Here is a 25,260-nt window from a genome sequence, read left to right on the forward strand (position 1 = left end):
ATTAATAATACAAATTAGCACTTGTTTACACTAATTTTATCGTGCTAATTACTAATCAATATCAAACATGTTTAATATCATTAATCATAATTTAACCTACTTAGTAATCATACACTAATTAGTATTCTAGACAAGGTGGATTATAGATTGCCAAAAGGCCTGAGGCTCGACAACTTGGCCCAGGCATGGCATGGCCTGGCCCAACCTTTGGGCTGTGCTTGGGCCTCTGCCTCAGCATGGTGGACCATCCCGATATGACATGTTCCAATGATTAGGGAGGCAAAATAGATGAGGGAGAGAAATAGACTTATTTTAGCCATATAAGGCATGGCCCAAAGAGATAAAGAATGCAAAATAGACTTATTCCAGCCATATAAGACACGGCCCAAAGATATGAGGGACATAAAATAGACTTATTCCAAGGAGGAGCACGGTGGGCTTTCGTACCTTCGAGCCAGCTCGGCACGACCCGAGTCTTATTGGACTGTGTTTGGGTTGTTGGTGCAGCCCATGGGTGGGCATGGCCCGGCCCAACATGCAGGTCAAGTCGTGCTGACCCAACTGATCTCCGGCTCGGGTCTGGTCATGCCCCGGCTGGACAGTCCATTTGGCCATCCACATGATGGATGTCTTCATCCGGTAAAATAAGCCTAATCCCTCTATCGTGAATATTGAGAGAATATTTCATTTTTTTAGCTGCCTCATTCACCCTACCCTTCAAACAAACATCACCAAAAACTAGAAGACCAACTCCCATTCAGCTCCGGCCATCCAACCACGGACACCATTAGCCAATTCCACCACCGGTTCTAAAAGTCAGTTGCTAGATAAGATGTCCATATCGTGTAAAGCGACAGACACATTCGAGAGTACATGCGCATATGAAATGTTTCCATCGGTTCGTTTGGTACGTCATCTGCCTATCAGGGGCGGAGCTACATAGGAGAGGGGCTGGGGGGGGGGTTGCCCTGGTACTTCATTTATTTTTACCGTACGTACACGCGTCAATCGAAACTCAGGTACTTGTATAGTAAAGCAAACGAGTGGTACCTCTCTCCAGTTACCTACTACTCCCTCGTCCAAAAAAAAAAAAACAAACCCTAGTTTCCATGTCCAATGTTTGACCGTCCGTCTTATTTAAAAAAATTATAAAAAAAATTTAAAAAATAAGTCGCGCATAAAGTATTAATTATGTTTTATCATCTAACAATAATAAAAATACTAATTATAAAAAAATTTCATATAAGACGGACAGTGAAACGTTGGCAAGAAAATCCAGGGTTTGCCTTTTTTTTTTTTTTTTGGAAGGAGGGAGTACTTCCGATTTCCAGAGCTTCGAACCCCGTCCTCTCGCCCGCCCGCGTCCGATTTGCAGCGTGAAATAGCACGTCCCATTCGTTCGATTGTGTGTGAAGCAGCAACAGCGGAATCGTTTCTTGCTTTCGTTCAGATTCGGCTTCTGTTTCCTATCGCTTTGTCCAGACTACCAGTTGCCGTCCCTGGTAGACTTCAGAATAGTCTGTTATACTTATCTAAAGAAAGAATAGTCTGTTATTTGATATACTTATTAATATTTTTTTGGCTTGTAATGTCACGATCATTTCTGGTAAAGAGTCTTCCCTTTCTAAGGGCTTGTTTAGTTGGCAAAAAATTTTGCCCCTACATATCACATCGGATATATAGATACACATTTGAAGTATTAAACGTAGTCTAATAACAAAATAAATTACAGAATCCACGGAAAACTGTGAGATGAATTTATTAAGCCTAATTAATTTGTTATTAGCAAATGTTTACTGTAGCATTACATTGTTAAATCATGGCGTAATTATGCTTAAAAGATTCGTCTCGCAATTTCCTAGCGAACCGTGTAATTTATTTTCGTCTACATTTAATACTCTATGTATGTGTCTAAATATTCGATGTGGCAGCGTGAAAAATTTTGTTTAGAAACTCAACATGCCCTAAAAAGAAAACGAGAAGAAATTCTTAAGCCGGCTTCCGCCGGCCGGCCAAGGTCAGTCACATCACTAAGCACAAAGCTCAACAACCTTGCAGCGAAAATATGTAGTACTCCACCTGAATACCTGATTGGTCCAGACCCCAAATCACTTTGGAGGAGGATTCCAATTAGGCTGTGTTTAGTTGATGGCAAAGTTTAGATTTTGATTGAAGTTGGAGATGATGTGACTAAAAAATTATATGTGTATAACAGGTTGATATGATGGAAAAGGACTGAAGTTTGAATCCAAAATTTGGATCTAAACATAGCCTTAATGTTCTTCACCAAAATGAGACAGGCAACTTCGATTGACACCTTGATAGTCTCATGAACACAAGAATACCTCAGGATCTTGTTGCATGCATCATTACATGGTGACAAAAAGAAAAAACACAGATTTATATAGGCATGGTTCTTTACAATATTGCCTCTACACTTGTAGGAGCTGATGGATCGAAATAGGGATTGATATACGTGCCCGGCCTCATTTGTTAGTTGCTCGTACTATAGATGATGCGGTACTGCATTGTACTTTCTCAATTCTAAAATAATTCCACACATACCAATAAAGAAAAAAAAGGCTATAATACTCCTGTTTTCCTAAATTTCATCTACTCTAAGTACATTTATATATCATGAGTTCACAAACTTCAATAGCTCAAATAAACTTATTTTAAAACAAATTAAAAGAAATAAAAATAAACTTATTATGAGACGATGAAAGTACTACTGTATATCCAATTATCCATAAAACTGTGCAGCATACAAACTGCTATGAGAATAAGCCGTAGAAATATTTATGGGATAATAGTTGTGGTTTAAAAGAAAATGCTAAAAAGTAAAGTTAAAAAAATATAAAATCAATTCTAGAATCAAAATTTAATATTAAAATATATGCTTGTGGCTGATAACTGACAAGACAGACAGCAGGCCATGCGAGAGGTGTACCACCAGATAGTACACGCTGAACGTGCATGAGATCTGAAGGGATCTGATAAACAATTAATTCAATTATTAGTACTTATTAGCGTTACAATTAAGAGAAAAGTACGAATTACCCCCAACCGTCCGAATTACCCCGACCATAAAATCGGACATTCTTCACTCCCAACTATAAATACCGGACGAATTACTCCCCTCGATTCAATCCGCAGTAGTTTTAGTCTACGTGGCGTACACGGCGTACACGTAGCAGTCCAGTCATCATTCTCTTTATAAAAAATTGTGGGACCCACCTGTCATGCACTGCTCTCTCTTCTCAATACTCTCTCTCTCTCACTTCTCTCTCTCTCACTTCTCCAGGCGACGGCGGATGCAGAGAGGCGAGCGCGGCGGCGAGGCAGCGGCGAGCGCGGCGGCGAGGCGAAAGCGGCGGAGAGGTGAGGCGGCGGCGGCGGAGGAGAGGCGAAAGCGGCAGAGAGGCGAGGCAGCGGCGGAGGAGAGGCGAAAGCGGCGGAGAGGCGAGGCGGCGGCGGAGGAGAGGCGAGAGCGGCGGCGGCAGAGAGGCGAGCGCGGCGGAGAGGCGAGGCGGCGGCCGCGGAGAGGTGAGCTCACGCGAGGCGTTCCGGCCACCGGGATGGGAGATTCCGACGACGAGGAGGACTAGATCGTGTCGGTGTCGGAGTCGTACAGCTCCATGATCTCCGGTATGGTGATGCGGCGGTCGGGGTCGGGCTGGAGGCGAGAGTGGCGGCGAGGCAGAGGCGAGCGCGGCGGCGGGACAGGGCGGCACAGGGGCGGGCTTGAGCGGCGGCAGCGGTGCGGCTGGGTGGCGACTGGCGGCACGAGGCGAGGCGCGCGACTGACCGCCGCCTCGCCTCGCCTCCTCGGCCGCCCGTTGCCGGCCCTCGCGTGCCGACCGCCCGCGCTGCCGCCCGTCGCCGGACCTCGCGAGCCGACCGCCCGCGCCGCCGTCTGTCGCCGGCCCTCGCGAGCCGACCGCCCGCACCGCCGCCCGTCGGGGTCGACGCCGTGGCCGTCTCCTCCTTCGTCGGCTCCATGTCCGCTGCAGATCGATCGAACGACGACGACGTCGCCTCGGCCTGGGCCCTGACGACGAGCGCGACAGCACGCCGGCGAGTCGGGAAGCCAACCGCGGCGCGGCCAGCAGCACGCGCTCGCCACCGCTCCCCCCTGCCCCCGCCCCCGACCCCGCGCCGCCGCGCCGACACGACGTTCTTGATTTGGTTCGGCCGCCGCGCCGACACGACAAGTGGGCTCGCCGCCGCCGCCTCTTCCGCCGCCACCGCCGCCTATTCTGTCGCCTGCCTCAGTGCGCCAAGGAGCGAGAGAGAGAGAGAGAGGGGAAGGGGTGAAGAGAAGGGGAGAAGAAGAGGGATTGGGCTGACAAGTCGGTCCCATATTTTATTTTACCTGTTTTGGCTGATTAGACTGCCACGTATGCGTCCACGTAGGACCAAAACCGCCCTGAATCGATCCAGGGGGTAATTCATCCGGTTTACAAAGTTTAAGGTAAAAAATAACTGGTATTAAAGTTTAGGGTAGTAAATCGGACAACCACAATTGTTCACGGGGGTAATTCGTATTTTTTCCTACAATTAAACAGCTACATGTCCCTCTATAGAATATAAATAAATAAATAATGTAATTAACTAACAGTGCAAACTATTTCAAATAACAACACCTAAAAAAGATTCTTCGTTTTAAATCGTTATAGTTATGATTCGGTTACTTTTTTTTAGTTTTGAACCTTTTTAAGTTTTAGTTTAAAAATAAAATCTCCAAAGTTATTTCTAAAAGTAAACCTTAAGCTGGTGTGGCAAGAGTTTCGCCACGCCAGACATGATGGTGTGGACAAAATTTGAGAGATTTCATTTTTTATATTAAAAATTTAAAAGGTTTAGAAGATAATAAAAGTTCTAATTCAGTGTCTTTGAAACAAAAGAATAAACATATTCTCTCCGTTTTATTCAGGTAGGAATTTGCTCGGTATACAATTAGTACATTAATTTTTAGACTGATAAGTTGAATCATAATATCAGTATGCAATTACACTAAATTTGATTTTCTTATTTTCGTTTTAAGGCCAACTTAAACACAAAGATATAAAACACCCGATTGTCCAGTTGCAAAACCGCATCTTCGCCATCCAGATTACTTGGAGCTCCACACTGAAACGACGTCATCCAACCCGCGGGGTCTTTGCACGAGCCGTCGCCTCCATTATATATTTTGTACACACCTACACTTGCAAACAATAGCAGCCCAAGCATCCTGCGCGACACAGCAATGGCAGATGATTACTTCTACCTCGGCTTGGCTCTCGCGTCGTTGCTCGTCGTGCTGTTCGCCAGGCGCAGGCGCTCGGCGGCGCATGGCGACGGCGGGCTGCGGCTGCCGCCAGGGCCGTGGCAGCTGCCGGTCATCGGCAGCCTGCACCACCTCGCCGGCAAGCTCCCGCACCGCGCGATGCGCGACCTGGCGCGCCGCCACGGGCCGGTCATGATGCTCCGGCTCGGCGAGGTGCCCACGCTGGTGGTGTCGTCGCGGGACGCGGCGCGGGAGGTGATGCGGGCGCACGACGCGGCGTTCGCGTCGCGGCCGCTGAGCGCCACCGTGCGCGTGCTCACCAGCGGCGGCCGCGGCATCATCTTCGCGCCGTACGGGGGCAGCTGGCGCCAGCTCCGGAAGATCGCCGTCACGGAGCTCCTCACCGCGCGCCGCGTCGCCTCCTTCCGCGCCATCCGTGAGGAGGAGGTGGCCGCCATGCTGCGGGCGGTGGCCGCGGCGGCCGCGGCCGGGCGCGCCGTGGAGCTGCGGGCGGCGCTGTCCGCGCTCGTGGCCGACACCACGGTGCGCGCCGTGATTGGCGACCGGTGCAAGGACCGCGACGTGTTCCTCCGCAAGCTGCAGCGCACTATCGAGCTGTCGGCCGGGTTCAACCCGGCGGACCTGTGGCCGTCGTCGCGCCTCGCCGGCCGCCTCGGCGGCGCCGTGCGGGAGGCCGAGGAGTGCCACGACACCGTGTACGGCATCCTCGACGGCATCATCCAGGAGCACATGGAGAGGACGAGTAGCGGCAGCTGCGGCGCCGGTGACGGCGACGGCGACGACGACGGCGAGGACCTTCTGGACGTGCTGCTGAGGATACAGAAGGAGGGCGGGCTGGAGTTCCCGCTCGACATGCTCGCCATCAAACAAGTCATCTTTGTAAGTAACTATCACCAGTAATATTCATCTATAGCCTCTTATTCAAAATTTGATATATTTAAAGTTGATATCATTCGTATTATTCACAGTAATTTGGAAACACAAAAAATTATAAGTTAGTATGTTTAAAAATCTTTAATGATAAATTAAATCACAGTAAAATAAATGATAATTACGTAAATTTCTAAATAATTAAGATGAACGGTAAATATATTCTAAAAAGTCAACAATGTTATATACTCCCTCCTTCCAAAAGTTTAAGACCTATTTTCATTCTATTTTTATTCTTTAGGTTTTCCAAAAAATCTAAGCCTTATTTGTAGTCATTATGTGCTAAATTAAATTATTGATGAGAATCGAAGAAGCCATTTTAGTACTTATTAATTGGTTGCATATTCATTGGTTTTGTCACATGGTGAATGAGTTAATGGCTTCTTAGTCTTGGTGAAAAAAGAAATAGGACTTAAAATTTTGATGGAGCTATTATTAAGAACTATAGAGTGTCATTTTACTTTCATAAAGCGACCCGTTCTCCTGAGACTTTTTTTTTTTCACTTAGAGCTTAGAGAACTCAACAACTAGTTGTAGTCGGACAGACATGGAGAGAAAACAGGGGCACAAATGTCGTAATATTACTAAATGTTAATATAAATGTTAATAGAGCTATCCTGGAGCAAACAAAGACACGTTTGGAAGTATTTTCGGCATTATAGCAAAAATAGCAAGTGCGGACAATATTTTATTGTTTGCGAGGACAAATAGCAAGTGCGGATAATAAAAAGGGAACAAAATTCTACATATAGGAGATATGGTACATCATGGAACTCATTTTCAAATGGAGTCTTTATCAATGGCAAATCGTCCACCAACTATCAGTAATATACTAATAACTGATCAACGTGGACACATTTTTTTACCTTGAACTACTAAAACTGGTTAGAATATACTAACCTAAGAAACGGTCAAATATCACTCCAAGGCAACCCAATCATTTTTGAAAACTGTTATTTTTTAGTTCACAATTTTTATATACTTGCACAGAAGTACAGAACCCAGTTAGAAAAAATGGTATATCAAAAATTAAAAGTATTTGCAATGTTAGTAAAAATCGTGTTGTTAGAATATCAAAAGCATGAGACTACAAATAAAACCTGGATGATTTATCTTGGAGAGATGTTTGAACTGGTTTTGATATTGAAGATTGCAAAATTAATGCCCCTTTAGTTTTATAGTTAAGATTTTTTTTGGATTATGAATTTATGATGTCCTAATAGAGGTGCCTTCGAGTTATCTGGACAAATAACACCTCTAACCGTACAAGCAAGTACAAATAACTAGATATTAGTATTATACAATTACTTTGCTACATGTATAGGTCAGAAGGGTTATATAATGTTTACAAAGAAAAGAAATATAGATACAACATATGTGGAGGGGCAACCTTTCTCCTTCATTCTCTTCTTCAAGCGTACGATTCTCCTCTCTACTTCTAGATCTATTTATATAATGTGCACTTTTCATTTTTTTTTTGACTTGACACTTTTCATACATTTAGTGATGTATTAGTGTATACCCTGGACGACTGGTTTCTAAAAATAGCATCGTGCACATCAGCTGCTACACAGTGCAAAGTTTAATTAGGAACATGCATGATTGGTTACCAATAAGGGAATAAGAGTCGTACCTTCTTTAATTTTTTTTGAGAACGGGAGTCGTACCTTCGGCTTCCAGAAGTAATAAAAAAAAACCCGATCCGATCTTTGCATTGCCGCTTGCATATGGCTTTAATTTGGCTATTCCCTCCGTACTATAAATTATTGAATTGGATATATTCTATCAAACTTGATAATAATTGACATCATTAGTTTGAAGTGTTTTCAACCTAACTATGTGAAAAGTGAAAAAAAAAATAAAATATTGGGACGTACAGTAAATTTTAATGTATCCATCGTACCAAAATTTCACTGGAAAATATGACACTTATAGAGAGAGAAAAACATAGGGATAAGAAAGTGAACCGTTTCCAGAATCCGAGCTATAAAATGAGCTAAAAAAAATGTAGGCCTTCATGTGCTCTGGTGAAATAGTTCGGGAGAGTAAAATATTTTTTTCTCAAAATACAAATGTTAAAACAGAGTTTATATTTTAAGTTAGAAAATAGTACGAATTACTCCCCGGAACTATCGCAGTCGACCGAATTATCCCCTGCACCCAAAAACCAGGCATTGCTCAACCTAAACTTTTAATACCGGACGAATTACCCCCTCAACCTAATCCAGAGCAGTTTTGTCCTATGTGGCGTACGCGACGCAATCCAGTCAGCATTTTATTTATAAAAAAAATATGAGACCCACCTGTCCTCTCTCTCTCTCAAGCACAAGATGCGCCATCGCGGACGGCGGCTGCCAGCACCACAAAAGGGGGAGGAGATGGAGATGGGAAGACGAGGGAGGAAGGGGAATGGGAGGGAGATATGAGGGGAAGACATGGTGGCCCCTGCTGCGCCTATGCCTCTGGCCGTCACATGCCTCTTTGCCATGCCCCCCGCCTTGACGACGCCTCCGCTCGCCGTCCGCCTCTCCGCCACGCTCCAGCCTCGCCCACCATGGCCACCGCCGTGCGCGCCGACCTCCCCTTGCCAACTCCATCTCCTCCTCTTCCCCATCCACCTCCAATCCCCCTCTCCCCTCCACATCCCACACGCGCCACTGTATGTGCGCACCGCCCGCCCGCCTTCGCGCGCTGCTGTGCATGCCGACCGATGACGCACCTCAGCGCGCCGCCGCCCACTGCCCATCCCTGCGCCGCCATGTGCCCTTGTGCCCAAGAGAAAGAGATAGAGGCGGTATGATAGGTGGGTCCTACATTTTTCTATATAAATATAGAGCTGACTGGATTGCCGCGCATACGCCACGTAGGACAAAACCACTTTGAATTGGATCGACGGGGTAATTCGTCCAGTTTGAAAGTTTAGGATAAGCAATGTCTGATTTTTGGGTTCAGAGGGATAATTCGGTCAACTACGATAGTTCAGCGGGTAATTCATATATTTTCCTTTTAAGTTATTTCACCTGTTTTACAATGTTGACCTTTTACCACTAAATAATGTGGATAAAAAAAGTTTTACCATAAATTATTTTGGTCGGATTTTTTTTGTCTCGTGCTAATCATCTCACACACCTACGCGCAAAAATGTACCATATGCAGGACATCTTTGGCGCCGGCAGCGAAACATCGGCGACGACACTTGAGTGGGTGATGGCGGAGCTGATCCGGAACCCGAAGGCCATGCGGAAGGCAACGGCCGAGGTGCGGCGTGCCTTCGCTGCGGACAGGGTGGTGTTGGAGAGCGCGCTCAGCAAGCTCCACTACATGCACCTCGTCATCCGAGAGACGTTCCGGCTACACACGCCGTTGCCGCTGCTGCTGCCGCGTGAGTGCCGGGAGCCGTGCCGGGTGCTCGGCTACGACGTGCCGCGCGGCACGCAGGTGCTGGTCAACGTCTGGGCAATCGGCCGCGACGAGCGGTACTGGCCCGGCGGCTCGCCCGAGGAGTTCCGGCCAGAGCGGTTCGAAGACGGAGAGGCGGCCGCGGCGGTGGATTTCAGGGGCGCCGACTTCGAGCTCCTGCCGTTTGGCGCTGGCCGGCGGATGTGCCCTGGGTTGGCGTTCGGGCTCGCCAACGTGGAGCTCGCGCTCGCTAGCCTGCTATTCCACTTCGACTGGGAGGCGCCCGACATGGCCGACCCCGCTGAGTTTGACATGACTGAGGGATTTGGTATCACCGCCCGCCGGAAGGCCGACCTCCCGCTCCGCCCCACACTTCGTGTGCCCGTGCTCGTGTCTGGCGTCTAGCTGATGTTGCCGGCCGGCTCGGAGCGGTGATTAATATTATGTATGCTTGCCACCATACAGATCTAGTACTTTATATGAGCTTGGCTCTACTCTCCTCTTCTCCCTAGCGCGTATCCCAAACTATTACACGATACGTCTTGTAATAGCTTTATATATAAAGTTTTTCTTTTCTAAAATTAAACAAATTCATTTGTAAGTTTATACCAGTTAATTATTCATATATTACTGGCATTTTGCGTGCCACCAAAAGCTCGTGCCATCCGACTTCGAATGAGCCATACCTAGTACAAATCAAACAAAGTTGGTTACTTAGGAGATGAACCAGTACAAATGAACTTGCGAACAGTAGCAGATGAACCTGATATTCTTCTCCAAATTATGCAGCAGAAAGGATTGATACCAATAAAACTAAAACTATTAAGGAGAGTTATCCAAGCAATTGCGTGACAAGAATTCTGACTAGCTAGTCTCAGCTAATTAATATAGTAGAATGTGCTGTTTGTGGCTATTAATAGTACACGACTATTGCTCGGATTTTTAAACTAAGTGGTTTTTTCTGTAGTCATTGACATATTCCAATTTCTTTAACATATAATGGAAGCTTTATTAAACTTAGCTAATTATATAAAAGTGATACCACCGACTGAGAATACTCTCGACCTCTGCATAACCAAGATACACAAAACCAATTCCATTTTGGCTTTAATTAGTTATAGCACTTGACTCCTTGCATTAAACACGTAGCAACTCTTTTGCGGATTTCCAAGCAAATCGTAACTTTTAAATATTTGTTAGAAATATTGACAATTCACCATAATATTTAATAAAAAAAGAGCGTAAACAATGACAACATTAACATAAATCATCATGACATAAACCAAAGTTTCTCAACAATAGTAAGCAAACTAGAGATATAAAGATTAGAAGATAGTATAAACGAGCATGGATTGGCACCGGGGTGGGGCAGGGGCAAGTTGGACAGGAAAAGCCCTGCCCCTGCTCCCCTACGAGTTCACTCGGCCTTGGCACCAGAGTGAACAATGGGGTAAAATCAGTCCCCGCTCCCGAATCCTTCTAGGTTGCACTCCTACCAGATACTCGCACCCTCGAGCGGATACGTGATGCGAGCAGAGATAAGGAGAGGGTATGCGGGTCATGGCGCTGCATATCTCTTCTCTATAGACTCACTGCCACGTGGAACTCCATAGGCATCAATGGCGGTGCACGGAACTCAATGGGAATCAATAGAGGTGGCACTACTATTGTGACCTCACCCTCACAACAAATTACCAAAATTGAATTTAACAATATCAAGAATTCAAACAATATTCTAATGATGAGAATTCAATAGTGAGCGCGTTTGACCTGTCTACCCCTGCAGTGGAAAAACATAAAACCACAAACACACAAAAAAGAAATCAAGCAAAGGTTGAGGGTGAAACATCACTACTAATCCATAGTACTAGATTGTATTGAAACAAAATAAATAGAGTTGCAACAGAAGGGATTAACAACATGTTAATTTGAAAGTTTTATTGCAGAATCCAAAATAATGTGAGCATCATTTAACACAACAAGAGGATTCAACATCCTATAAATCCGTGAGAGCAATGATTAGTTAAATTTGTAAGGTTCCAAATGAGCTATGAAACACTTGAAAATATTTGTCCCAAAAACTTGCAACAAACTATTGCAAAACATCCCATATATTTTGAAGGTGATGACCTTGGGCATGTTCCGCAGCTGTTCTTGCTTCAGCGGCTGTGGCTGCGAGCATCCAAAATATATAGGTGCAAGCTATAGAGCGACTTTCAATAACCGATCATGGCCGTTTTCTATTTCTTCAACCTACTTCACTTGTCAGGTCAATTGGAGGAATTTAAAATCGAAATACGAGATACAAATCGATGAGGACATATAAAATCAATGAGATAGTACATCAGATGAGGTCGGTATGCTACTCCCATAAGTCATGTATATTCAAGGGAGTGTATAGATTTGAGGCACATAGAATTTTTCGAAAATTTTAGTTACTTTTGTCACCCATTGTATTATAATATAATGGTTCCCATTACTCTTTTGTTATTTATTTAACAAATTATAGTCCCTTCTTTAGAAGGTTGAACAATTTTTTTTTTTAAAAAAATACATCGCAGAGAAATTCAAATTTAGATAAAAATAAAGTAAAATCACATATAACAAAATAGTTAGAGTTGAAATTTCACATTGCATAGCACTATGATTTTAGTTTTAGCAATGTGTGTAATTTAGATGACTGAAAATTTATAAATTTTTATGAGCCTGAAATCTAGTAAATCCCATATTTCAAATATAAATGACTGGATGGAGTAATACATACTTTTAGACCCAGTTTTAATATATATTGCCGCCATCAATGATGTTGAATATTCGTCCATTCTTATCATAAAGCTCCATTTTATCCTATTTATTTTTCCGTACTGAATTTTACATTTATTAATTTAATGATTTAATGTAACAAAGTCAATTTGATTTCATCAAAGGGCATTTTCATGTGGCACGTATACTTGCATGTGTGATTCATCCACAATCGTCTTGGAACAGCTCTGATCATGATATGGACGCCTTCGTGCATCCAAGATAATATTGTTTTGTTCTAGATAATCTTGTTTTATCTAAGATTAGACAGTTATGAGGTATATAAATATAGCTTCGAGCCAAAGTGCATGGATTAGACAGTTATGAGGTATATAAATATAGCTTCGAGCCAAAGTGCATGTAATAGTTACACTACCTTCTGGTCATGGGTTCGATTTCTTATAGGAACGAATTTCATATCTAATTAAAATTTTACAAGCTAGTCCCTTGTAAAATTACATGTTAAGAATCGATATACGAAGGACCTATTCTCGTGTAGGGGTGGAGGCCTTAAAACACAAGTCAAGGACCAATCTATAGGGGTGAGCCCGTGTGTGGGGGTCAGAATTCGTGGCCTTTCTCGACAGATTTGGTTGAGGCTTTTTTCTTAATAAAAAGTTGTGATGTGTTCTTTTGCCCGTATGTTGAGATTATAAAACATTCGATAATTTTTTTTGAAAAAATTAAAATGAAGTTATACTATAAATAGAGTGTAATTATAATGAAATGCACATAACTTACATGTAACAGGTACATTTAGAAAAAAAAAAAGGTGATTTGTGGTTGTGTTGGCTTGCGTGGTCTCTGCTTCCGCGTTAAGGATCAGGGTTCGAGTCCGTCTCATGCATGCTTAGGCCCCGGTCAGCACAACTTTAGCTTCCAACTCCAATTTACCTAGAACTGAAACTGTGCCAAACGATACAGATTCTTCGTTTTTCAGAGCGGAGCTAACAGAATTGCACTACAAATTTGTAGTATGGGGGTGGAGCTGGGTTTTTGCTGCTCCACAGCACCACTCCACCCTAAAAGAACCACTATCCTTTAATTTTTCAATGTATTAACACAAAATGCCATTGAACTACCCCTTCACACCCCTCTCCTCTCATTCTCTCTTCTCCCATCTTCCTCCCGACCTAGGCGGCGACTGACGGAGGGCTGCGGCGGCGGCGGCGGTGGGCGCGTGGCACGGTTGCGAAGCGGCGTGTGCGGGCAGCAGGTCGCGGTGAGCGTTGACGCGCAAGGTCGCAGGCAACACGCGGGCTGACCGGCGGCGTCGACGGCGCGCAGGCTTGTCGACAAGCATGTGTGGCAGCGACGCCAACAAGGTATTTGATGAAATGTCAATAAGGGACATCGTGGCGTGGAGCTGACAAATCTAGCCAAACACTTTTTACACCCACCTCAGCTTCTATTGGAGCCAGCTCCCACCAGAGTTGAAATTTAGAGTTGGGAATTGAAATTTGGAGCTTTACCAAACAAGGTCGTAATGTGAAAAATTCTCTTATTAATGGTCCATAAATGCAATCGGATGGTCGATGAACTGAAAAATTATCTCTTATTAATGGTCCATAAATGTAATCAGATGGTCCACGAACTGAGGCCGAGTTTAGTTTCAAATTTTTTCTTCAAACATCCAACTTTTCCATCATATCAAAACTTTTCTACACACAAACTTCCAACTTTTCCATCACATCGTTCCAATTTCATTCAAACTTCCAATTTGCGACAATTTTCTCCCGAATCCGCTTTATAAATATCGCCTGAATATGTACTAATGTCCATCCACAGGAAGCCGCTCCGAAAAGGAAAAGAAAATGGTGGACGCGTCTGACGGTGACGGCTATGTCTACGTCGGCTTGGCTGTCGTGTCGCTCTTCGTCGTGCTGCTCGCATGGCGAAGCCGCTCGCCGGCAGTGCATGGCGAAGGCGACGGCGGGCTACGGCTTCCGCCGGGGCCATGGACGCTGCCGGTCATAGGTAGCCTGCACCACCTCGCGGGACAGCTCCCGCACCGCGCGATGCGCGACCTGGCTCGCCGCCATGGGCCGGTCATGCTGCTCCGGATCGGCGAGGTGCCCACGCTCGTCGTGTCGTCCCGCGACACGGCGCGCGAGGTGATGAAGACCCACGACATGGCGTTCGCGACGCGGCCGCTGAGCGCCACCCTGCGCGTCATCACCTGCGACGGCCGGGACCTCGTCTTCGCGCCGTACGGGGACTACTGGCGCCAGGTCCGGAAGATCGCCGTCACCGAGCTCCTCACCGTGCGCCGAGTCAGCTCCTTCCGCTCCATCCGCGAGGAGGAGGTCGCCGCCGTGCTTCGCACGGTCGCCGCCGCGGCCGCGGTGGGAGAAGCTGCTCCCGCGCGCACCGTGGAGATGCGCGCCGCGCTCTCCGCGCTCGTGACCGACATCATGGCGCGCACCGCGTTCGGCAACCGGTGCAAGGACCGGGAGGAGTATCTCGTCCTGCTCGAGCGCATCATCGAGATCGCGGGAGGGTTTAACCCGGCCGACCTGTGGCCGTCGTCGCGTCTCGCCGGTCGGCTGAGCGGTGTCGTGCGCCGCGCCGAGGCGTGCCGCAACTCGGCGTTCAAAATCCTCGACGGCATCATCCAGGAACACCAAGAGAGAACCGGCGCCGGCAGCGAGGACCTCGTCGATGTTCTGCTAAGGATACAGAAGGAGGGCGAGCTCCAGTTCCCGCTCGCCATGGACGACATCAAATCCATCATTTTTGTAAGTGACTGCCACATGTCGAGCATCTTTCACGATGATCAGCTTACGTAGCCTCACAAACACTGTGTCGCGTGAACGCAGGACATCTTCAACGCCGGCATCGAGACATCGGGGACGACGTTGCAGTGGGCGATGGCGGAGCTGATCCGGAACCCGACGGTCATGCACAAGGCGACGGCCGAGGTTCGCCATGCGTTCGCGGCGGCCGGCGCCGTGTCAGAGGACGCGCTCGGCGAGCTCCGGTACCTGCAACTCGTCATCCGTGAGACGCTCCGGCTACACCCTCCGCTGCCGCTGCTGCTGCCACGCGAGTGCCGGGAGCCGTGCCGGGTGCTCTGCTACGACGTGCCGCGCGGCACGCAGGAGCTAGTCAACGCCTGGGCGATCGGTCGCGACGAGCGGTACTGGCCCGGCGGCTCGCCGGAGGAGTTCCGGCCGGAGCGGTTCGACGACGGTGAGGCGACCGCCGCGGTGGACTTCAGGGGCGCCGACTTCGAGCTCCTGCCGTTCGGCGGCGGCCGGCGGATGTGCCCCGGGATGGCGTTCGGGCTTGCCAACGTGGAGCTCCCTCTCTCCAGCCTGCTCTTCCACTTCGACTGGGAGGTGCCTGGCATGGCCGACCCGACCAAGCTCGACATGACTGAGGCGTTCGGTATCACTTCACGCCGGAAGGAGAATCTCCATCTCCGGCCACTCCTCCGCGTGTCTGTGCCCGGCGTCTAGCCGGCTTCGCTGGACGACGACGGCCTTCTCTATGTTGCCACGACACACATCTAGTCTAGAGTACTCTCTCCATACGTTTGGATAGCTCAAAATTCAACTGACCACCGTCAAACATTTATGGAGGTATATGGAAGTGTTTCCTTTTTCCTTAAGGGGACATTCTCTTGTTTTATGCATGACAATCAAAATGTTATCAAAAAATTTTAAATACTTTATAAGATAGATCAATATACGGTATATCTTTTTACAAATATGTGAGTTAAAATTCGATTTATATAATTAAAAAAACAAATTTGGCAGTAAATTACATGTTCTTTTCATAGTCAAATTTGTTATTTTTATTTCTACCTGTATAAGTTGAATTTAAATTTGTATGTTTGCGAAGCATTATAGATCGAGGACCCCGAGTCCCCCAAGCTATTTCGAGCGATAAAGCCATTCCTAATTCACTTCACATTTTCCTCCTGATAAGTTCTCTCCCCTAGCCCAAAGGAATTTTCTCCTGAGCTTGTCTAGCGCCTCTAACACCGCTTTGGAAACCTGATGGAGGTGAGATGGTAGATGGGTTGCGAGATTAGCACCACCTTTAGGCCTGGTTTAGTTCCCAAATTTTTTTCTCAACAACGTCACATCGAATTTTTGACACACACATAGAGCATTAAATATAGATAAAAACAAAAATAGTGCACAGTTTGTATGGAAATCGTGAAACGAATCTTTTTAGCCTAATTAGTCTATGATTAGCCATAAGTGCTACAGTAATCCACATGTGCTAATAACGGCTTAATTAGGTTCGAAAGATTTGTCTCGCGGTTTCCAGCCGAGTTATGAAATTAGTTTTTTTATTCGTATCCAAAAACCACTTTCGACATCCGGTCAAACATTTGATGTGGCATCCAAAAATTCTCATTTCATGAACTAAACAGGACCTTACAAGGGCGGATCTACCGGCTTAATTCAGAAGCTTTCCTTGCCAATGTGTCAGCCTTGTCGATACCTTGTTCACTAGGGGGAAACTGAAACTTACTCCCTTCGTCTCAAAAAAACTCAACCTAAAAGGGGATGCGACCTACTAGTACAATAAATCTGGACTACCCTTTATTCAGATTCGTTGTCTTTAGAGTGGTCTGGTCATATCCTCTTTTAAATTAAGTTATTTTGAGACGGGGGAGTAGCTTTGAAGGAGCTAATGGTAGCCTGAGATAAGTCAGCGGGAAGGTTGTTATTAATTGTTGCCATGAGGTGCACGAGCATGCTGTTGAGGTCGAGGGACCGACATCGAATTGTGTATTCGTTCATTCTTAACGGAAGACGATAAACCTTACCCTATTTAATTTTCCCTACTGAATTTTATCCTTATTAATTTAATTTAACAAAGTCAACTTGATTTCCTCAATGGGCATTTTTATGTCACATATATGCTTGCGTGCGCGCTTCATGCATGTCAATAACTTAGTATACCATACTAATCTATGTAGTGAACCCAATCGTCTTGGAACAGCTCTCGCCATGGACGCCTTCGTGCATACAAGATAATCTTGTTTTTGTTCTTGATAATCTTGTTTTATCCAAGATTAGATAGTACTACTAGTAATGAGGTAGTATATAAATGTCGTCTCGATATGTACACCCACACTGCCACATAAATCCTTTGCGAAAGGAAAGGGAAATGGAAGACGCGTCTCATGGCTACGTCTACGTCGGCTTGGCTCTCGTGTCGCTGTTCGTCGTGCTGCTCGCCAGGCGCAGGCGCTCGCCGCCGCCGGCAGCGCATGGCGACGGCGGGCTACGGCTGCCGCCGGGGCCATGGACGCTGCCGATCATAGGCAGCCTGCACCACCTCGTGGGGAAGCTCCCGCACCACGCGATGCGCGACCTGGCTCGTCGCCACGGGCCGGTCATGCTGCTCCGGATCGGCGAGGTGCCCACGCTCGTCGTGTCGTCCCGCGACGCGGCGCGCGAGATGATGAAGACCCACGACATGGCGTTCGCGACGCGGCCGCTGAGCGCCACCCTGCACGTCATCACCTGCGACGGCCGGGACCTCGTCTTCGCGCCGTACGGGGACTACTGGCGCCAGCTCCGGAAGATCGCCGTGACGGAGCTCCTCACCGCGCGCCGCGTCAACTCCTACCGCTCCATCCGCGAGGAGGAGGTCGCCGCCATGCTGCGCGCGGTCGCCGCGGCCGCGGAGGGCACCGGCGCCGCCGCGCGCACCGTGGAGATGCGCGCCGCGCTCACCGCGCTCTCGACCGACATCACGGCGCGCGCCGTGTTCGGCAACAGGTGCAAGGACCGCGAGGAGTACCTTGCCCAGGTGGACCACACCATCGAGCTCACGGCGGGGTTTAACCCTGCCGACCTGTGGCCGTCGTCGCGCCTCGCCGGTCGGCTGAGCGGTATCGTGCGCCGCGCCGAGGAGTGCCGCGACACGGCGTTCAAAATCCTCGACCGCATCATCCAGGAACGCCTAGAGATGGCTCGCAGCGACGGTGCCGCCGGCGAGTATCTCATCGATGTTCTTCTCAGGATACAGAAGGAAGGCGGGCTCCAGTTCCCGCTCGCCATGGACGACATCAAGGCCAACATCTTTGTAAGTGATTGCAACGTTGACGTGTGACTTAGGAGCGTTTCTGACGATGATGTCGCATGCACGCAGGACATCTTCGGCGCCGGCAGCGAGACGTCGGGGACGGCGTTGGCGTGGGCGATGGCGGAGCTGATCCGGAACCCGACGGTCATGCGCAAGGCGACGGCCGAGGTTCGCCGTGCCTTCGCGGCGGCCGGCGCCGTGTCAGAGGACGGGCTCGGCGAGCTACCGTACCTACACCTCGTCATCCGCGAGACGTTCCGGCTGCACCCTCCGCTGCCGCTGCTGCTGCCGCGCGAGTGCCGGGAGCCGTGCCGGGTGCTCGGCTACGACGTGCCGCGCGGCACGCAGGTGCTGGTCAACGCGTGGGCGCTCGGCCGCGACGAGCGGTACTGGCCCGGCGGCTCGCCGGAGGAGTTCCGGCCGGAGAGGTTCGAGGACGGCGAGGCGACCGCCGCGGTGAACTTCAGGGGCGCCGACTTCGAGTTCCTGCCGTTCGGCGGCGGCCGGCGGATGTGCCCCGGGATAGCGTTCGCGCTCGCCACCGTGGAGCTCCCTCTCGCCAGCTTGCTCTTCCACTTCGACTGGGAGGTGCCCGGCATGGCCGACCCGACCAAGCTCGACATGACTGAGGCGTTCGGCATCACTGCACGGCGGAAGGCCGATCTCCATCTCCGGCCACTCCTCCGCGTGTCTGTGCCCGGCGTCTAGCTTATGATTTCGCTGGACGACGAGGGCCTCCGTTATAATATTGCCACGATACACGTGATTTATAAATGTTTGTTTCCTACATTATCTTTTGTTTTGAAACGAAGCACTGAAAAGGTGTTGGTGTTTAAAAATTGGGACTACCTATTGATCTTGTGAAGCTTTGAATCTTATAGTATTTTTAACCAATGGATGTAGCCCATTTTAAATAAAATAACAAAAAAAGAGATAAGTATGTGAACAATCGTAAATAATCTAGAGAAAAAAATGCTCTAAAATTTAATTTTGGTGCACTCTAATTGAGTGTAAGTGCTATATAACCGAGTATAAATGCACTAACTGAATGTAACTGCAAATTGGATATGCAAGAACATAAATTTTGATGTAAGATCCTACAAATGAAAAAGTGAAAGAAGCCTAAAAATATGTTATAAGTGAAATAACAAAACCGTTAAAAACTTGATAAAATCTTGTTCTGATCGTTGGATATTTATGCTGTAATCGGAGGAAATACTGTTTTGAAATGTTGACTATATAGTTATAATGTAAGGCTTTTTTACGTCTACACATATAAAGCTTATTTGGTTGAGTTTCAGCTCTATGTCTCCTGAGTTGAAGCTCAACCGAATGGTTTGAGCTCCAATTAAAAATGAAGCGGAGTAGGCTGAAGCGATCTAACAAAATAAATTAGAGATGTGAAATAGGGTTTAGGCTACTACACAACTCTATTCCAGACCCAGTTTTTGGAGTTGGAGTCCTGGTGAACATGACCATATTATATTCTATGCACAAAACATGGTAGGGAAAACTATATATACATGTGGTACATTTGATATTGTTGCATCCAAATCACTAGATCCCACCATTATCGTCTTGTCTAAATCATATAAAAAAAGACTGGTACTTGTATTAGAGTTAGCCAAGCACTTGGTTCATAAGAATTTCCTCTAACTAGTTTCAGCTAGTTAATATAGTACTCCCTCTGTTTCAGCTTATAATATGTTTTGACTTTGGTCAAAATTAAATTGTTTCAAGTTTGACTAAGTTTATAGATAAATATAATAATATTTCCATTATCAAATTAGTTTTATCAAATTGATAATTAAATACTCCCTTCGTACTCGTAAAGGAAGTCGTTTTGGACAGCGACACGGTCTCCAAAATACAACTTTGACTTCTTGTTTCTATAAAAATATTTATTGAAAAATGATATATGTATACTTTTATAAAAGTATTTTTCAAGACAAATCTATTCATATAATTTTTACATTTTCAAACTCAACAACTTGAGAGTTATTCATGATTTATATTTCCAAGTATTTCCTCGAGAGTATTTTTGACGATGATGTCGCGTGCACGCAGGACATCTTCAGCGCCGGCAGCGAGACGTCGGCGACGACATTGGCGTGGGCGATGGCGGAGCTGATCCGGAACCCGACGGCCATGCACAAGGTGATGGCTGAGGTTCGCCGTGCCTTCGCCGCGGCCGGCGCCGTGTCAGAGGACGCGCTCGGCGAGCTCCGGTACCTGCAACTCGTCATCCGTGAGACGCTCCGGCTACACCCTTCGCTGCCGCTGCTGCTGCCACGCGAGTGCCGGGAGCCGTGCCGGGTGCTCGGCTACGACGTGACGCGCGGCACGCAGGTGCTGGTCAACGCCTGGGCGATCGGCCACGACGAGCGGTACTGGCCCGGCGGCTCGCCGGAGGAGTTCCGGCCGGAGCGGTTCGAGGACGGTGAGGCGACGGCGGCGGTGGACTTCAGGGGAACCGACTTCGAGTTCCTGCCGTTTGGTGCTGGGCGGCGAATGTGCCCAGGGATGGCGTTCGGGCTCGCCAACGTGGAGCTCCCTCTCGCCAGCTTGCTTTTCCACTTTGATTGGGAGGTGCCCGGCTTGGCCGACCCGGCCAAGCTCGACATGACAGAAGCGTTCGGCATCACTCCATCTCCGCCCATGCCTCCTTGTGTCTGTGCCAGGCGTCTAGCGTACATACGTCCAACCAACTTGCTTTCGTTAGTACTCTCTCTATAATATATTACCTCCGTTTTTTAAAGTAGATGAAACCATTGACTTTTTTAAATGTTTGATAGTTCGTATTATTAAAGAAAATTATGTAAATATAATTTATTTTGTGAGTTATTTTATCACACAATATTTTAAGCATGATTTATATCTTATGTGTTTAAAAGTTAACAGCGTCATCTATTGAAAAATAAAGGGAGTAGTTGCTATTATATATTGTAGTGGAACCATTAGATCCTGTTTGGTTAAATCCCAAAAGGGAGGGAATTTGCTCCAAACCGAACAAGTCATTAATCGTGTATTGAGCTTATGAGCGGTAGCAAATGAACATGTCATTAAATGGATGAATCTTGCCACATCACACGGAAGGGCCAATATATAGCGATAGGTTAAAAAAACTACATGTAGCAACGTGGCATCGTCTCGAGTTACTCTAAACGTTTTCTTTTTCTTCTCTTTCATTAATGTGGTTAACTATAATCTAATTTTCTTAGTAGGGGATTATCTTTAGCATATATATTATTCTACTAATAGGCCATGAGACAACGTGTTTTACTAAACTCCGGATTGACTGGTTGTCTTATGCAGATGTATGCTAGATATTCTCACTACGATTTCAAATTAGAACCAGAATGGTTAACCGATTTCAGGATGGTTACGGAAAATTTCACTCTCTTGGCTAATTGTACCATCCTTTCCTCTAGGTATTGAGATCCTTCGACAAGTTGTTCTTCCCTCGAAGAATTGTCACCAAAGATATTCTTCCATGCTTATTTTACATTAGGTGGGGAGGGGGCTCAAATTTGTAAAAGATTATGGGTTTGTGTTGAAAATTGGCCTTCTAGACCTTTTTCTCCATGCGTACCCCCGTACACGTGAGCTCTAGCAAAACAACCCTAGCTCTTCCTAACAACTAGTAGAATTGGTATTCACTTCTATATTCGGAAGTAGTTCATTAAGAGAATTATTCCTCGGGAACGAGGGCGACATTCCCTCTGCTCTGCTACCTATAGAGGTATAGATCGAGTTTTTATTTTCCAAAATGCTTCCTCCGGTCAGCAGAGGGTCCCTTTTCTTTTCACTTACTTCGACTTTGATCTGTCATTGGGTCTCACCACTTCCTTCCTCAAGGCGTATCAATAGTAGACCTAGCTTGTAGTCACTTGCATGCTTTTTACTTCTCTTCTCTGGTTCTTCTAATTTAGTTACTCGATTGAGAGGAGTAAGAGCTTTTGAGAAGCATCCATAGATTGGTAGAGGTGGTGCATGACACAACATGAGGAAGAATCGATGGGAGGATAGACGAGAGAAGCCAAGCCAGTAGGATGGTGGAATTCAAACCTGGTAAAGGATCTTTCCTTCTGTTGATTTGATAAAAATATCATTTTTCTTTTCATGTCTCTATAGTTTTTGATGAATGAGCATATGGTAATCCTTTTATCTCTATTTTATAGTGCAGGCTCCTAGTTGAATAGATTACTCAGAAATAACCTTAGAAGAGAAAGAAAGGAGGTTGCTACAATTGTGGCAAACCTGGGGCCACGATAAGAAAGAAGCAAGTGAAATAGCTAGAAGCACTTGCTTTGTGCACCCAACATTTCTTATTCACGGGAACCCAAAGATTTGATTCGAACTTCATAGAGCCGGTGCTGATATGGTTCATTCATGGGCTATGCTCTTTAAACAATTGACATAAGTCGGGGGTGGGCAAAGAAGGGAACGAGCTGAATCCAAAAGATAGCCAAAAATAGAAAGGAGCCTGTTCGTGCAGCTAGCTGGGCTCACACGCCAACGTGCTTGTAACGGCCCGCCTCTCCCAGGCCGGGCCCGCTTACATCTGATAGCTTTCATAGGTCATAGACTGCCCTCACAGACCAACACATGTCTTTTCTGCACACTTTGTCCTCACTCGTGTGCACCCGGGAAGAATTTTCCCGGTCGGTCACCCATCCCAAATTGCTCCAGGCCAAGCACGCTTAACCCTGGAGTTCTTTGGAGATTGGCTTCCGGAAAAGAAGTTGCAACTTGTTGATATGAGTATTCTATTAATCCTATTAAGCCCTAGGCCGGGATGTTACACCCTCACCCCCTTAAGAGAGATCGACGCCCCCGTCGATCAACCCCAGGCCAGGAACGTCCTCTCTTGGCCACGTCCATGTGTCCAGTGCCAGCGCATGTGCCATGCTGTGTAACCACTCCCGGTCTACACCAGCCATGCGCACCATGCCTGCGCAACTGCGACACACGCGCCCGTGAAACCGCGAGAGTCGGCTCTGATACCATTTTGTAACGGCCCGCCTCTCCCAGGCCGGGCCCGCTTACATCTGATAGCTTTCATAGGTCATAGACTGCCCTCACAGACCAACACATGTCTTTTCTGCACACTTTGTCCTCACTCGTGTGCACCCGGGAAGAATTTTCCCGGTCGGTCACCCATCCCAAATTGCTCCAGGCCAAGCACGCTTAACCCTGGAGTTCTTTGGAGATTGGCTTCCGGAAAAGAAGTTGCAACTTGTTGATATGAGTATTCTATTAATCCTATTAAGCCCTAGGCCGGGATGTTAAATAAAATGTCATTACAGAGGTAGATAGTTCCTCTCAATCAATAAAGATCTAAGCAGCGGAAAATAAGATAAACGGCGCAGACGATTCCACTCCACAGGCAGCTTGACCAGGGCTACACCTAATCCTCCACACCATCAGCATCACTGTAGAACTCCTCCTCTGATGAATGATTGCAAGGTGAGTATATGACATACTCAGCAAGCCACGCAGCAAATATGCAAGTGCACAGGATAACAAAGGATGGCATAATAGGGTTTCATTTGCATAAACAGCATTTAATAAACATTTCAGAATTTAGTAAAACAGTTGAGTAATAATTAAACAATATTAATCCAACGCTATACAACATACCCTGTTGCATAGGCCCAACCATTCTGAACAACCAATCCCGGCTGCACAGTTCTATCTCCAAACCAGGAATATACCATTCCAAACCAGGAGCTAATCAAATTATTACTAGTCATAGTATCTTTTATTATGATGAGAGGTATGAGACTAATCACGAAAGACATTGTTAAACCCGCCCATAACCGCGGGCACGGCTATTCGAATAGTTTTACTCTGACCAGAGGTGTACCACTGTACCCACAAGACACAGCCCCACGACATGTCACCATGCGCCTTGATACCACCACGGTACCTCAGAAAGGAGCTGTGACAGTACCCCTCGCACAACACAATCCACCACAGCGCACCGTTCCTGGATCATAATCACCCCCTTATAAACAAGGCATGGACTCCCCAGCGACCCCCGTGGGCTTATCTCCGCCACTTCTCAGTCTGGTGCCCCGCAATGAACTATGCTATACAAAAGGTAAAGCCGTTGCCCACGCTGGCTTGTGGTTGGCACGGTTAATGTTTCACAACCGAAACTCGTGAACCGGTCCTTAATTGTCATGAGCACGACCATCAAAACCATGTGCTCACAACCCACCATTAACAGGTTTTAGTTGGCAAATTAATTAATTAACCAATCATGATTAACCATCATGAGTTATCATTAAGCCATCATTAAATAATAGGGAGTCATAAGTTATCCCAATAGTGTGCTAATGTTTCTAAGCATGGCTAAGCAATCACATCTAATATCTAGCTGAACCAATATATAAAGCTCAACTAGTCAATTTATAAGAACCCAAGGTATCAAGGAATAAAATAATCAAGAACAAAAGGGCTATAACAAACAATAGGTTAATTCCACCCAATGACATTCGAAAATAAATGCAATAGTTGAATAGAAACAATAGCTTTAAACGGGATCAACATGTTCAAAGGGTTATTTGGGATCTGTGTGACTTGCCTTGCTGGCCTTGGAACTCTTCAAAGTCTTCTCCTGCGAAAACGGACTCTCCGGAAACGTCGGAATCTAAACAGAAAAGAGCAAAACACCAAAACAGCACATAAACAAGCATGAACAGTACATGTGGATATTTTTAACATGTAGATCTCAATTTTAGAAAAATTTAGAGACTTGAACCAACTAAATCCGA

The 25,260-nt window shown here is 46.7% G+C and overlaps 4 protein-coding genes across 4 annotated transcripts; all 4 read left to right on the top strand.

Annotated features, from left to right (window-relative positions):
- The first annotated feature begins 5,111 nt into the window (after nucleotides 1-5,111).
- Nucleotides 5,112-10,265, top strand: LOC127775831 (dolabradiene monooxygenase-like). The gene is made up of 2 exons (XM_052302136.1): nucleotides 5,112-6,172; nucleotides 9,380-10,265. The coding sequence occupies exons 1-2, from the start codon at nucleotides 5,252-5,254 to the stop codon at nucleotides 10,025-10,027; spliced, it is 1,569 nt and encodes a 522-aa protein (XP_052158096.1). The 5' UTR covers nucleotides 5,112-5,251; the 3' UTR covers nucleotides 10,028-10,265.
- A 3,924-nt stretch (nucleotides 10,266-14,189) lies between these two features.
- Nucleotides 14,190-16,067, top strand: LOC127777309 (desmethyl-deoxy-podophyllotoxin synthase-like). The gene is made up of 2 exons (XM_052303884.1): nucleotides 14,190-15,162; nucleotides 15,244-16,067. The coding sequence occupies exons 1-2, from the start codon at nucleotides 14,239-14,241 to the stop codon at nucleotides 15,883-15,885; spliced, it is 1,566 nt and encodes a 521-aa protein (XP_052159844.1). The 5' UTR covers nucleotides 14,190-14,238; the 3' UTR covers nucleotides 15,886-16,067.
- A 1,465-nt stretch (nucleotides 16,068-17,532) lies between these two features.
- On the top strand, nucleotides 17,533-19,415 carry LOC127778073 (desmethyl-deoxy-podophyllotoxin synthase-like). Its single transcript, XM_052304719.1, has 2 exons — nucleotides 17,533-18,478; nucleotides 18,545-19,415. The coding sequence occupies exons 1-2, from the start codon at nucleotides 17,555-17,557 to the stop codon at nucleotides 19,184-19,186; spliced, it is 1,566 nt and encodes a 521-aa protein (XP_052160679.1). The 5' UTR covers nucleotides 17,533-17,554; the 3' UTR covers nucleotides 19,187-19,415.
- A 1,067-nt stretch (nucleotides 19,416-20,482) lies between these two features.
- Nucleotides 20,483-21,916, top strand: LOC127777037 (tabersonine 16-hydroxylase 2-like). Its single transcript, XM_052303547.1, has 4 exons — nucleotides 20,483-20,623; nucleotides 20,828-21,148; nucleotides 21,794-21,795; nucleotides 21,910-21,916. Exons 1-4 carry the CDS (start codon nucleotides 20,483-20,485, stop codon nucleotides 21,914-21,916), a joined length of 471 nt encoding a protein of 156 aa, XP_052159507.1.
- The last annotated feature ends 3,344 nt before the right edge of the window (nucleotides 21,917-25,260 follow it).

This window comes from Oryza glaberrima, chromosome 6 (genome assembly GCF_000147395.1).
Source record: "Oryza glaberrima chromosome 6, OglaRS2, whole genome shotgun sequence".
In the NCBI taxonomy this organism is placed as follows: domain Eukaryota; kingdom Viridiplantae; phylum Streptophyta; class Magnoliopsida; order Poales; family Poaceae; genus Oryza; species Oryza glaberrima.

Coding starts and splice junctions, on each gene's coding strand:
- LOC127775831 (XM_052302136.1), top strand. CDS start 5,252: ATGGCAGATGATTACTTCTACCTCGGCTTGGCTCTCGCGTCGTTGCTC. Junction 6,173..9,379: donor CCATCAAACAAGTCATCTTT/GTAAGTAACTAT, acceptor TACCATATGCAG/GACATCTTTGGCGCCGGCAG.
- LOC127777309 (XM_052303884.1), top strand. CDS start 14,239: ATGGTGGACGCGTCTGACGGTGACGGCTATGTCTACGTCGGCTTGGCT. Junction 15,163..15,243: donor ACATCAAATCCATCATTTTT/GTAAGTGACTGC, acceptor GCGTGAACGCAG/GACATCTTCAACGCCGGCAT.
- LOC127778073 (XM_052304719.1), top strand. CDS start 17,555: ATGGAAGACGCGTCTCATGGCTACGTCTACGTCGGCTTGGCTCTCGTG. Junction 18,479..18,544: donor ACATCAAGGCCAACATCTTT/GTAAGTGATTGC, acceptor GCATGCACGCAG/GACATCTTCGGCGCCGGCAG.
- LOC127777037 (XM_052303547.1), top strand. CDS start 20,483: ATGATTTATATTTCCAAGTATTTCCTCGAGAGTATTTTTGACGATGAT. Junction 20,624..20,827: donor AGCTGATCCGGAACCCGACG/GCCATGCACAAG, acceptor CGCGGCACGCAG/GTGCTGGTCAACGCCTGGGC.